The sequence below is a fragment of the Nanorana parkeri genome, unplaced genomic scaffold (assembly GCF_000935625.1).
Source record: "Nanorana parkeri isolate BGI_ZX_2015 unplaced genomic scaffold, ASM93562v1 scaffold34, whole genome shotgun sequence".
NCBI classification, from domain to species: domain Eukaryota; kingdom Metazoa; phylum Chordata; class Amphibia; order Anura; family Dicroglossidae; genus Nanorana; species Nanorana parkeri.
The window spans coordinates 965,509-980,003 of record NW_017306302.1 but is presented as its reverse complement, the minus strand read 5'-3'; the positions used below and the strand labels follow the sequence as shown (position 1 = coordinate 980,003).

The 14,495-nt window shown below is 38.9% G+C and overlaps 1 protein-coding gene across 4 annotated transcripts in view; it reads left to right on the top strand.

Annotated features, from left to right (window-relative positions):
• Positions 1-7,450, top strand: part of PIK3R1 (phosphoinositide-3-kinase regulatory subunit 1) — a 70,188-nt gene extending 62,738 nt beyond the window's left edge. For 2 of the 4 annotated variants that reach the window (XM_018569255.1, XM_018569273.1), the window contains 9 exons: positions 2,066-2,168; positions 2,708-2,806; positions 2,933-3,113; positions 3,226-3,351; positions 3,625-3,767; positions 4,775-4,951; positions 5,053-5,121; positions 5,876-6,043; positions 6,566-7,450. In XM_018569255.1, the coding sequence (XP_018424757.1) occupies positions 2,066-2,168; positions 2,708-2,806; positions 2,933-3,113; positions 3,226-3,351; positions 3,625-3,767; positions 4,775-4,951; positions 5,053-5,121; positions 5,876-6,043; positions 6,566-6,755 (1,256 nt within the window). In that variant the 3' untranslated portion in view covers positions 6,756-7,450. Of the gene's footprint in view, positions 1-1,013; positions 1,538-2,065; positions 2,169-2,707; positions 2,807-2,932; positions 3,114-3,225; positions 3,352-3,624; positions 3,768-4,774; positions 4,952-5,052; positions 5,122-5,875; positions 6,044-6,565 lie in introns of those variants that run through there. The other 2 variants (XM_018569265.1, XM_018569281.1) reach the window with 2 other exon arrangements.
• The last annotated feature ends 7,045 nt before the right edge of the window (positions 7,451-14,495 follow it).

The following is a 14,495-nucleotide window of genomic DNA, read 5'->3' as shown; positions in this document are numbered from 1 at the left end:
TATATATATATATATAGTGCTTGTATGTCTTTATTTTTTTGCCCTTTGTCACCCTATACATGCAAACAAATAGTGTGCAAAGGCTGTAAATTTGACCTAAGTGACAGCTGATTATAGTTGTACATCTCTGTAGTGTCTTCCTGTATATTGTTGGATATTGACATCTTGCAGGTGATGGCAAAGTGTAGCTCCGGACATTTCAGGTGTAAGAATTCAGTAGCAAGCAAAACTTAAGCTGGCCATACACTGGTCAAATTTGGGTCGAGCCTTACTGACTCGGTTAATGTGTGATCCATTCGGCACCCCTTCTCGATTTTGGAGTCCACTGTTGTCAGTGAAGATGGTCTGAAGTCTTCCGGCCAAACATCCAGTCAGATGCAGTCACTATCCAGGTATTCTGACAGCTGCACGCTTGCCACTGTCCGAGAACAATAGCCCAGAGGGGAAGGTTCATGTTAACAGTGTGGATGGGGAGAGCTTAAAGTTGGCTAATACACTGATGTTTTTTTCTCATTCAGACCCATAGGCCAACTTGAGCTTTAATGTACAGATAGGGTCAACCCTTTGTTTCAGTGAATTTCCCCACCATGATAAAATGAAGGAGTCGGGCAGAAAAGGTTTAGAAAGCCTAAACTACACCGGGATTTTGAAGTGTTTGGTACAAATAAGGTTGTTTTTTTCTACAAGAGGTTAATGTCCTTCTCACCCATGAAGTTCAGCATCTGCTGTAAATCGAGTTTATCTTTGATGCGTTGGCTCCCCTTCCTAGCTATACAGAGATATCAGCAAGGTAACATTGGTTTTCATACAGCGTTGGCGTGGGAATTTTTCAAGCTTTGTTTGACATGAGTTAGTCATTGCACCTTCAGGAAGTGACATGACTTGCATTGGACATGATACTTTAACACGGGATAGCTGAACATTGAAATCCTTGTATCTGCATCAGGAATGCCTCGTTCCAGCTCGTCTGGTCAGCTGTCTGGCTATTTGCATGACATCATGTTAGTAAGACATTGCTGCATGTCGCTGTGCCTGCTCCTCACACAAGAGAGGCGATTGTCAGTGGTACGTGCTGCAGCCGATCAGCTCAGCAGGCTGCCAGCAGCGGAATGAACCATTCCGCACGCTCATAAGGAGGGAATTGCATTGTGCAAGCCCTTCTGTCCGATGCAAAAGGAGCCAGATGAAAAGCCTTTTTATTACAGGCATTTTATGGTCCCATCCAATGCAAATCACATTCCTCCAGTGCAAATGTGAATGTAAGGTTAGTGTGGAAGACGGACAGAGACACAGGAGTGGCCCGTCTTTTAGTACATTTGATTGGACGGCTCGGATGATGTAATAGGTTTCTGTGCAGCCCCTTAAGGGTTTTAAAATTAATTCCAAGACAGCATTTCAAAGGAGCTCTGGGCTGTATTACTTATCTGGACTATGTGCAACACTATGTGGCGTGTGGATGAAGGCAGCCCGGATTATGACAAGTTAGACATACATTACGAGGCAGATCTGATTTTCTACATTGAGATGGATGCACCAGGTAACAATGTAACCTTTTCATTTCTGACAGTGGCAGTCTTTTGTTCAGCAGCAGCTCTGTGACTTGGCGCTGGATGGGATCTTCGAGTTGCTTCTCTTCTAGGTTAATTGCATTGTATATTGTCTTTCATTGTTGCTACATTGGCAGCTTGTGCGATAATAAGGCAGATTAAAATGCTGTATTTTATGCAGAGATTAGCATCAGACATATTTGGGTCACAGATTGATGCTTTTAGCAGTTTGATGTGGTGACGTTCTCGGGGCTAAGGCGCATGCATTCATTTATTTGGTCTTCAAAGTACTTCTTTCTTCAGGCTGCATTTCGTCACCTCTTTTGCAAGTCAATGAAGGCTGACTCTGCCTAGCAACGTAGAGCATTGTATAGGTGATTTGCTAATTGGAGTTACTGTGCAGAGGTTTTCTTTTTGAGAAACGTACTGTTATTTGATACGTTATAGATTTAGCAAATATTTTGTGACTTTTTAGCATTAAGTGGGCAAAATTTAATTTTGTATGTTCTTTCTTTCAGCACTGCCACCAAAACCTCCCAAACCCAGTCCTGTAATAAACAACGGTACTAGCCGCATCATGTCTCTGCAAGATGCTGAGTGGTACTGGGGGGATATTTCAAGGTATGTCCTTCCTGATGTTTGTAGAGGGCTACAATTGTTGCTGTCAGTTTTGCTTGCAGACAATATCCATCTATGCCTCTGCCTGTGTATTTTTACACCAGACTACAAAGCAGTACATCCTTTTAACCCTTCTTTAGTTTGGCCAAGGGCCCAATTTACCTACAATTAATGTTATTTTAGAATTTGTATCTAGCAACTGTTCCTGCACTCCAGATTCCACACAACACCCACTTATGATTCAAGTGTCAGACTACTTGACTGCAGCTCCAAATACTTTGAGATCAAATGAATAGTCAAAAATAGTTGTTTGAATGGAGCATATTAGCCGGGAAAAGGCAATAGATATCCTGTTGCAGCATGTCTAGCCATGTGTTTGTGGGAGGGTTTTTTTTTTTTTCTGGACCTGCACTTTGCTACTTTGACTTTACACATGGCCCTCTACTGTATTATGAGCATTTGAATTGTTTTAGAGATTTGTGCTGTCAAAAGTATTTGCACTGTGGTTGAAAGTTTGTAATTTGCTATTTTATTTCTTCCAGGGAGGAGGTTAATGAGAAACTACGTGATACCACTGATGGTACCTTCTTGGTACGAGATGCATCTACTAAAATGCATGGTGATTACACACTTACACTAAGGTGAGAAGGCATGACCTTATGATTTTTATGTACCGTTTCAGTCAGCTGTCACAAGTTCAGGTCTTTGTTTCTCCATACATGATTTTTAACCCCAGTGTGTTTGATTACTTTTTTTTTTTTTTTTAGGAAAGGGGGAAATAACAAACTCATTAAAATCTTTCACCGAGATGGAAAATATGGCTTTTCTGAACCATTTACATTCAACTCGGTGGTTGAACTTATTACCCACTACGGAAACGAGTCTTTGGCCCAATACAACCCAAAACTGGATGTCAGGCTCACGTATGCAGTGTCAAGGCTACAACAGGTAGGCAAAGATTTTATGCTTTCCACTAATGTTGCTGATTATTATCTGGTCTCAAAATGTTCCCACTAGAACCATTCAATAACGGCCTTGTTCTTTTTTTTTTTTCTTTAAGGATCAAGTAGTAAAAGAAGACAGCATAGAAGCTGTTGGAAAGAAGTTACACGAGTATAACCTGCAATTCCAAGAGAAAAATCAGGAGTATGATAGACTGTATGAGGACTACACCAGGACATCTCAGGTAAAATGCGACATATTTTAGTTATTGACTTACAAATCCCTAAAATAGCTTATTAGAGATTTGAAGGGTTGGTGAATGCCTGATGACTTGGAGAATGAAGCTCCTGAAAAGTGTTCAGTGGTCAACAGACATCAAAGGCACTCCCAACACCTTAATATAGGAACTGACCCATTTTCAATTCATGTGATTTTTTTTTTAAACTCCCAACTCATGATTCCGTAGGCCTATGGTCTCCGTGCTAGATATAACATAAAGCTTTTTTGACTCTTGCAGGAAATTCAAATGAAAAGAACAGCCATTGAAGCATTTAATGAAACCATTAAAATATTTGAAGAACAGTGTCAAACGCAAGAAAAGTACAGCAAGGAGTACATAGACAAATTCCGTCGCGAGGGAAATGAGAAGGAAATACAGAGGTATGCAAGTCACAAGTTTCATTTACTCGATAAGACTAAATCTTTGAGTTTTGTAAGGATGTCATTATGCTGATAAAGTTATTGAGGGATGCAAATTCAGAGACTTTGATTTGCAAAGGTACCCAACTTTGTAATGTACTTTCGTAATTGCTTTTGAAAAGAGAGTCAACTTCAAGTTGATGAAGTTCAGGAACAAGCACCATGGATGCTAGACCACAAGTGTAGAAAGATTTCTGTACTTCTAATAGAAGACCTTTCTTGTAAAAAGATTTGTTTTCCAGTGATACAAGTCCTTCTTAAGACTCAGAACACTGTGTTCTCACTTGAAAGAGTTGGTGGAGGTGCTTTACAACCAAGTGTTTGCTAATCTGTAGAGTAATGTGGCCCTTTGAAGGTTTTAAATTGGTTTAAAGACTAGCAGAATGTATTTGCAAAGTAATAGACTCTTAAAGGATTTGAAAAGGCATGACCCAAATTTACCCCCAAACCTTGCTCTTCCCTTCTAAAGCATGTATTGTACCTTGTTCCTGTAACAAGAAATTTCTGTGACATCATCAGCAGTCTTGTAAAGTTCCTTCAAGGACATCTGCTTTGGAGCTCATTTCCTATTAATGTAGCTACACCCCAAGATTGATCTATATCCCCCAAGAGTCCTTTCCCTATACACAGTGCAGTGCCAGGCTCCTGGGAGTTAGGGAAGCCACATTGTTTTGCTGGGAAAGAAATCCCACTTTGCATGTGGAGTGGGACAGAAGGGTTGGGGGTAGGTGGAGTTATGTAGTCCAGCAGAGTACTCGGGTAAAGCCGACAACATTGCTTGGGATTTCAGGGTGTAGTCAACCCACACTAGAGGTTTAGAGCACACCGTATTTCTGGCATATCAACATTTGCAATATTAAAGGGATTAAACCATTTAGAAATATGCATGTATTATAATGCAAATATGTTCTGATGATCTTATTTGTCTTTGGGCTAGGCATATAATTGAACCATTTTCTTTTTTCTAGGATCTTGCACAATTACGAGAAGCTGAAATCAAGAATCAGTGAAATTGTTGACAGTAAACGTAGACTTGAGGAAGACCTAAAGAAGCAGGCTGCAGAATACCGTGAGATTGACAAACGTATGAATAGTATTAAGCCAGACCTCATACAATTGAGGAAGACCAGAGACCAGTACTTAATGTAAGGATCTTCCTATATTTATTTCACTTTTTTAAAGTGTAGAATTCTTCTTGTAAAAGCAACATAGGTTTACCTAATTCTGTGCTTATTCTTTGTTTCAGGTGGCTGACACAGAAAGGTGTTCGACAGAAGAAACTAAACGAGTGGTTGGGCAGCGAGAACACAGAAGAGTAAGTGTTACTAAGACTCTAGTTCTGACTGCCACATGTAGAATGAAACTCATCATTGCTCAGCACTTTGCAGCCTTCTCAGTATCCAATGACAAATTTAAATTCTTGGCTATTGCATAAATGTCACATTTAGCTTATTTTAGACTTCATGGTTATCAGAATTGCGTGAATTTCATTTGACAGATCACTATGGAATAACACATTTATATTTACCTAATTGGGGCAGAAAGATTTAATACCCGAACAGTTTTGTAGAGATGCAGTTTTAGTGTTTCTGTGCAAAGACATCAGAATCAAAAAGTCAAATGCAGCATGTGTTTAATTTGAGTCGTAAGACTTCAGATGCATTTGAGATGTTTCTGACTTGTTTGCATTCACGTTGAATTTTATGGGAAGGAAAAGTAATTCAGATGGGACAAGCAGCAGTTAAAACAGGTGAACACAACTCCATAAGATCAAAATTCAAACAAAACATTCTAAATCCTTTCAGAACTGCTTCTCAAATGTCAGCAGCAAAAAAAACAGTAATGTACACAAGCCCATAAGCTGTCCAGGAGTTGTTTAAATTTAAATCAAGCGGTTTGGTTCTGCAACCTATGTGCTGCTGAAGGCCCCATTTCTGACTTGAATAGTGTTGCACCACAGTCATTAGGACAAAGATTTATGTAACTTTGACTCGAGCAGGAAATGCAGAAACAATATTTGTATGGGCTCCTTCATTAATTAACTTTATTTTTATTTTCGTCCATTCTAGTCAGTACTCCACAGTTGAAGATGAGGACTTGCCCCACCACGATGAAAGAACATGGAACGTAGGAAATATTAACAGAAGTCAAGCAGAGAATCTTTTACGCGGAAAGCGCGATGGTACATTCCTTGTACGGGAGAGCAGCAAACAAGGGTGCTACGCCTGCTCTGTAGTGTACGTATATTTATAAATTGTACCAAACTTTGTTGAATGTCTATCGAGTTCTCTGAACCTTTTACTTTTAGCCCTACACTAAGAACATTTTTGTAGGCTTTCAATTTGAATAGAGTGTAATCACTCTATTTGAGACACCAGCACAGGAAACAAGACACTGGGACAGGAAGTACAGACAGGCAATCCACACACAGACTACTAAAAGTGTTTATTGCAGTTTATACCCAGTGTCACTTTCCTGTTCCTCTGACGCCCTATCAGCAGGACCAGAAGATGGAGCATATCTCAATGGGGACACAGACCGCTATAAAAATCTGACCAAGGTTTTGACCCTCCCAACTCCCAAGCCAGAACAATACAGTATGGCTGGAGTTGAGCTTTCAAGATTAAGATACAAAAGGAATTTCTAAATTACCTTGAAAGATGTAGAGGTGGGACCCAATGATCACATAAATCATGCTCAATGTGTCCTTGAATTACTACAGTGCATAGGTTGTTTATGGATTATTTTTTTCCTTGCAGAGCGGATGGGGAGGTCAAGCACTGTGTCATAAACAAGACCCTTACGGGCTATGGATTTGCAGAACCATACAACTTATATAACTCTTTGAAAGAACTGGTGCTACATTACCAACATACGTCACTTGTACAGCACAATGACTCTCTGAACGTCACACTAGCATATCCAGTATATGCACAGCAAAGGCGATGAACACCTAACAAACTCTCCATCGACTAAGCTGATGCCGGTTTCGGCAAAGGGATAAAATAAAATCCTAAAGCTCCCTCGTCCGCCTACTTCACAAGATTGAGCTGCAGTATCAAAGCTACCTTCAGATGAGAAAAGAGCTTTCTTTCGCCATGGAAGCAGGAGATGAGTGTTAAGCTGTGAATGTATGTTTCTAAGCTATTGTGCTTGCTTTGAAACCCAAGAAGCACAGCAACAGAAAGATATGGTATTACAAGCCTATCTCCCGGGCCTGCAGGTTCCTCGAGGCCTTCACCATGGTGCTTGTTTACATTCTTTTGAAGCTTTACCAGCTTGAATGTTGGTCACCGCAGATCCAAGAAGCCAAGGTGTCTTTTTGTTAGTAGAGTACTGTTTTTCTTTTTTTGGGGAGGGGGGAGGGGACACAAAACGTTCCATTGCAGCCTTTGGAGGACTTTGTGGCCTAGCGCTCACCTGATCTACCCCACAAAGCCTTGCAGATTGTTTCATTTTCCTAAACGAAAACAAACATATGTAGCAAAATGGCACTTTTCATCGTTTCTAAAGAGAAGTCTGCATAAAGGACACTGGTTCGCAATTCAGCCACGCCAAGTATATGCAGCAAAGTGCCAGGAAGTGTTTTAATAAGACTGTCATTAAACAAAATGAACCTATTTAACATGGATGGTGACAAGATGGATGGGACTAGCTATCAAAATGGAACCTACCAATACCAAACTGTCTACTTTTTATTTTGCTGACTGCTGAATCCTTAATGCTATGCAACATCCATTTTTCTTTAAGCTGTTATTTTTTTGTTTTATACGTATCAATAACATACCGTTCTATTTGTGAAATGTTACCTTTTTTGTTGTTGTAGTTTTGTTGTCTTTTTTTTTTTGTTCAGAAATTGTGCAGTATGTTGTGGGAAAAAGAAGAGTGTTCGAAGCGGAGAGAATCTAGGAACTTTAAACAAGAGCTATTTTAGCATACAATGTATAGAGAACTTGGCTTAAGCCCAACATTAAAGAAGAAGAAAAAAAAAAAAAAGTTCATTACAAATCTTTGATTTAATGCATTGTTGGGCAGTGCCTAATGAGCTTCAAAGCTGCTTTCTTAATAAAGAAAAAAAAATAAACCTTTAAGATATATAAATATATAAACAAAGAATCAGAGTTTGACAGTGTTGTATACTGGTTTGTTTCGAATTATGGTACTTTTGGTAACATGCTTAGGGCCTTCTCGTCCTCTGTCCTTTTATTGCTTCTAACCGGGTAGAAAGCACGCACAAAAAAGAAAAGAAAAAAACTTTCTGCCTTTTTCCCGTTTGTTCTGAAAGATAGACCCATCATTTCAATGTGTAGCATGCTAACCCTGCCATAAGATGATGTCACTGCAATGATTTTAAAAGAAACTTTAAAACGTGTTGTGAAAACAAAGGAAGTGGGGCAGTTTGGAGCGGTATGGCTAGACCGGGTTGGTTTTTTGCTTATTCAGAGCCCCGAATAAATTGTGTTTTTCTGAATCAGAATTTCTGACCTCCAGTTTTGGTTTCCAAAGATTTTAATGGAATGACTTTCAGATGAGTGTGGCATACTGTAGGATACAAAGTGTCATTGGCTGTACCATATCATTTTACCGGTTTTAGCACTTTTAACCCTGCGGTGACACAGGTCAATTTTTTTTTTTTTTTAGGTAATCTTTGTTCTGATTGGTGGCTGTTTCAGGCAGTGGCATACCCTTGCTCGAGTTTTGTATTCTATAGTATTTGCAACTGCCTGCCTTGTATTTCCTGACACAATATACATTTTATTTTGGCTATTTGACTACCGTACCTTAGCCACTGTACATTGCTTTACACGTTAGACCGGGGTGAATAGTACTCCACGACGATATTCAGTTATTTTGCATTGTCGGTGCTCCAGGACTTACAAATAGCTTGCAAACTTTTAAGGCCTGGACACAAACGTATTTATACGAACTACATGGCGTATTCTAAAAACCAAACTTTTTACTCTGGGGTCTGTGCATTCTCAGACTTTTTTTTCTATTCCTACTCTTGTAACAAACTTATTTGCTTCCGCAGTCTGTAAATTGGTTGCGTGTTAATGCCATTGTGTTAAACTTTAAAACATCTAATACTACTTTTTCATTTCTTTAGAAATGTTAAGTGCTGGAATCATACGGCCCGGTTCTTGTATGAGTGAATAGTAACCTTGTATCATTGGTTCCCAGTGATAAAGGAAGGTGTTCGGTACTTTGATAATTATAGACGTTTTGATAATTTAAGGATTGAAGACAATTATTTTTCATATGCAGTTTTCCGTAAGACTCTGGGAAAAGCATACTTTATTTTTTTTCCCGATTTTAAGCCATATTTTTTCCCCTTTTTCGGTAGTTTATTTTACTCTCTCATACCGGTAATATTACATGAATAATTAAAAATTCTTTAGCTATAAGGAAGAACCAAGTTTATGAAATGCACTGTTCATCCTTTTTAAGGTACACCATGCTGATTTCTGAAGCACAACACTATACTCAATCGTTTCAGGAGAGACTTTTTTTTTTTTTTTAAATGACGTGTATAATGTGTTTGGTAAGAGTAGGGAGATCAATTGGCAGAAGGGGGGTTTAAAGGGCTACTAAAAGTAAATTACAAGTTGGAACACTGTGATAACACATCTTGCGTTCAGAAACAGAGCAGCCAAAATTCTCAGCTTTACAGAATGTCAGACCTTTAATGTTTTGGGAACTATTGCTGTCTCATCAGCTAACTACTGCCTAAAAAAGGCTGAATACGGTGTCTTTCAATGATTTTAAAGGCAGTTTAAAAAAAAAATTGTATTTATGAATGTAAAAAAAAAACTTTTCTATAAATAACTTGTGGCATTACATTTAGTAGTCCTTTGAATCTATGAAATTATTGTGAATATGCATGAGTAGCTTTCAGCAAGCTAGCCATATGCTGGACTACGTGTCCCTTGGTGCTCAGCAAGTATCTGATCAAGTTTTAAGCAATTTCTGGAGTGCCAAAGCTCACTGAATTTTTTTTTATTGTAAATAACTCTTAAAGCTATGTACCTAAAACATAAGGTAAGCTATATGAAGAGACAAGTTAGATTGGGTTGGAACGTAAGATATCTAAATTGTGCCATTACAAATGGCAGGCTGAATGCAAGACTTTGGTCTTATTATATGAGATGTGGAAAGACAAAGCAGGAAGTAACCAATCCACTCCAGTGGGAGTGGATTTTTAATCTGTTGATAATATGATTGCCTGTGAGCGTTGGCTACCTTCATGTTTTTGTAATGGTATGAAATTGGCGAAAAATAGAATGTTTCCTTGCCCTTAAAGCAGGGGTGGACAAACTAATATGGAATTGAGGAGCCAGTCTGTCCAATCCAGGAGCCTAAAGGATATTTTTTTAAGGGCCAGCTCCATTGACAACTAGAGAAAAGCTAAAACGTTAGGTGCTAGCTGTAATTTTTAAGGCACATTGGCTACCTGGCTTCTGGCATTTGTCCAGTCCTGCCTTAAAGTGTACCAATTGCCATTCATGGTGCTAGCAGGCCTTTTGTTTATGAAGCTAATACTTTAGAGAATGTAGCCTGTTTCTGTAATAGATTAACTTGCTGTGATATGAGGCTCTATTGCCTCATGACATAGTGACTTTATTATGACTTATTGTATCCTGGTGAATAGATAGGGCGTACTATTGATTTCAGCCCACAACAAGGTTGCCTCCATGATAAGTTAGGAAAGATGTATATCTTTTTTGAAATCTTTCCCCACACCTCTGCAGATTCCTCTTGCTTCAGCTAAGTTGTCTCTTGAAAAAGTCCATCCTTAGACAAACCTCCTCAAGGTCTAACTGTCTGCTGTCTCCTTTCTTACTATTTTTTGATTGGCTAACAGGCAGTTAATCCGAGACCCAAAATTTTTTGTTGGTGTTCTAATGGTTTAAACACAAGACTTGCACCTGTTTACAGAGATGACTTGGCTGAAGCATGTTGTGAGGAGTGATTTTTTTTTAAATTGTTTTTATATTATCACAGATATCTCCAGTTCCAACTCATGTCTAAAATGTTTACATGTATATTTGTGAATGTTTCTATAAGATCTCTCATATAAAGGCACTTCTATTTTAGGTGTAGCCTGTCAGTGAGCTAGACTTGACATATTTTCTCATTTCAAATCTGGGCAACTGTCGCCTGTAGGCCCTGGGTGCTCATGGTATTTTGTGTTGATCACATCTCTTCGTTTGGTGTTCAGGTTCTCTTTGCAACTGAGCGTTTTTGTTGCTCGTTTCCTGGCAGAAGCAAAACATGCCAAATTTTATATCCTCAACAGCTGAATGCATCACTCTTTATGACTTGCTACATCAATAAATTCATTATTACATGTCACCGTACGACTGCATTAGCTGCCCAATGTGCTGCTATTTTTTTTTTTATTCCTATTTCAAATTCTGTTCAATGTTTATACAACATTAAAGAAAATTAACTTTGTTAAACACCATTAATACTTTGGTCTTTTGTTTGGGGGAGGAAAGGATGGTTAGTAGTAATTTGCCTTTACAAGGCAATTTAATAAAGTTGTGCCTCTGAAACTTTGAGCTATAGCTTTGATAAAGCTCTGTGTCTCGTTTTAAGTTGCTTTAAAACATTGTATTAGACCTTCAAACAAAATAAAGATCGTTTTGAAAACTATGGCATTGTCTGTCCTTTATTTTGCAATTAAAGTTGCATCCTCTTTATTAGATAAAGCATGATAGGATGTAGAAAAGTCTGCAAAAACTGGCCCGTGAGCTTTGGAAAGCAGGTCTTGGAGCACTCTGATTCAAGGTCATATGTCCTGAAGTCAGTGGTTAGGTCATGTGACTGACAGAAGCTCTGATCACTGGATGCTGACATAATTCATTGTGACTACTACTGAGGCTTCAAGTCCCATGACTGAGAACTGACACCTCCTATAATGCCTACTAAAGCAGATGTAACGCTAGTTTCAGTCCACTTTAAAATCCAACTTTGGCCAAAATGTATTCTGGTATGATAGCATTGCAAAGGCTATCTTGTTAATGGGTAGGCATCCTCGCCGCTCCAGCTGTGTTGAAACTGCAAATCCTTTGCATCTGGTAGTAATGCCCGTGGTTCTCAGTCTTGCAATGTCATGAGATTTTTAGTTCCACAACCGCTGGTGTGCCGAAGTTGCCAACCCCTGCGTTGGAGCCTCTCAAGTTTTATTGTCATCTCTATCACTATTGCAAAGATTTTCCTCACTGTCCCTTACCTATCAAATATGAAATTAGTTTTACAAGGAGAACACTGGCATTAATAAAAGTTTCAGTCCCTTCCTCGCTCTAGAAAACATTTGGTCTGAAGTTGGGCTTTTAAAGCACATCTTGAACGCATATCGATATCAAAGTTGTTATTATACAGGATTTATACAGTGCCAAATGTTTGTGCATGACTTTACCAAATAAAGGGAGACATTACAATTCAATACAGAAGGGTTAGGAGGACCCTGCCTGTGAGAGCTTGCAATCTAAAAGGAGGAGCAAAAGATAACTGTGAGAGATGAACTGATGGGGTTCGGGGAGAGATGAACTGATGGGGTTCAGGGAGAAATCTGCAAAAAGTTCTTGTAGACTTTGTTCTGAAGATTCTAGTAATTCTACTGTCAATCATTTGAATAATTTCACTGACCCAGAACAAGCATATGCTGGAAGTGAAAGACTGAAATCAGACCTTCCTGATCTGTGTACTTTGGGTTATGAGCCAGAAAAACTGGATGGCAGTGATAGCCTAGATATTTCTCCTACTAAAGTCTGCTTCAAGCTCTGTGCAAATTCTGATAAAAGTGACAATAACAGCAGTATGGGAAATTCTGAAAACTCCTGATTAGAGAATAAACACTGTTCCTATAGCTGCAAGGAAAATAGGTTTTGTGGTAGTTCTAGAAAAAGGCTGGGTGAGAAGACTGTCATCTCATGTCTGTCAGCACCTTTAGGTATATTCTAGCAAACACTGTATTCAGGACAAGAAACCTGACCTCGGTATGTTGTAATACAACTTTTCCGAGAGAAAGCAGATTACTGCAGTACTCTTGTTAGGGTTGGCAGAGATGTTTGTCCTTCACCTGATGGTCATATTTGACATCCTGGCCAATGCTAATTCTTTCCTAATTCATGGATCACATTCTTTATTGGTTTAAGTAAACACACAGTGGTAAGAATATTAGGAAATCACCGAACTGCTGCCCAGTGAAAGGTCCATCTCAGCATGGACAATGTGCATTTTTAAAAGTTATGGTCTTTTGTTTTAATTCTCGCGTTTAACTAACAACATTCAGATATAATATTTTTTTCATTGAAGTAAAAAATAGTTTTTGTTTTGAGATTTCTTATTTTTTTTACAACATACAAAAGTCAATTTTATATGTTGTGATGTGAATTTGTGATCAGGCATGGACATTCAAGTAATTACATATTCTTTGCAAACTAAATGATTTTTACAATAAGCCCTCACTGATACATGTAACTGCAGGTACTGATGAGTAATTCATCCTTAAAGTTCATAGCAGAATGACTAAAGTCTTAAGTTGCTCTCTCAGCTGCACAGCTCACCCTTTCCAGCAGAGGCTCGGCAACCTTCCAACCTTGTTTTCTTTAATGTAAAGCACAAAAGAGCACAAGCGTGGGAGTGGAAGCACGGGGACCTAAGCTGCTGAAAGAATTCCTTGGATGACCTTAGTGCTTCTGCTGTAAACTTTTAAAGCTAAATTGCTCCACGGTACCTCCAGCTAAAGATGTCTGTGAGAACTTTTCAACATTTATTTACTGCTGGTTAAGAATATGTAAATCACCTAAATGTTCATAGCCTGGACACAGGTCCCCCTTATGCACAACTACAGCCAAACCTTTCAGTCAACATGTTTGACAGAGTTGGGGAATGGTTAGGTCCATCAGGTTTTTACTGGTTTTTATGGGTTGATAAGCTCTTCAGCTTATCAACCCATTCATGAACTTTCAGATTGTTCATTGATCCCCAAACATTTATTATATGCAAACAACTGAATACATACTCTAAATATTACAACAAATATTGATAGATTCTTGTTAATACTGTCGATACTTCCACTCGGTATCAGCAGCTGCCATTATGGTTGTTGAAATGCTGATTTTTTTTTTTAGCAAATGCAGAGCAACCTGTTCTTTGGCACCCTTTTATTACTATGGGTGTACTCACTCCTCCAACAGAGTTTGAGGTGGGGGATTACAATAAGTGATTATATATACAGTATACACTGTATATATAATCACAGACACACAAGGCAAAGCATGCTGGTAATTGAGGTCAGCAACAACACACAGCTTGTAGAGACTGCTCAAGTCCACTCTCTCTAGCAGCTGGCCTTCCAACCCTAGGTAACATTGTCTTACCGCGAGCCTGCTGACCCTCAGGAATAGGAACTGGCTTGGACCTCTACAGAGACCTCAAAAGAATTTGACACCAATTGCCTTCCAGCATTAATTGACCCCCAGATATTACCATTTGACCCCAAGCCATGTTTGTCAACCCATTGCATAGTCCCATTAACTATGTGGTCAATATTAACCATTTTGGGGAACACTGAGTTAAATACTAATAGGAAAACTCTTTAATCCTGCAAAATATTTGTAATTCTGTTCAGTCAGTCTTGTAGGATTGATAGTCATTTCTGTGCTCATCCCTCCTGAAGCT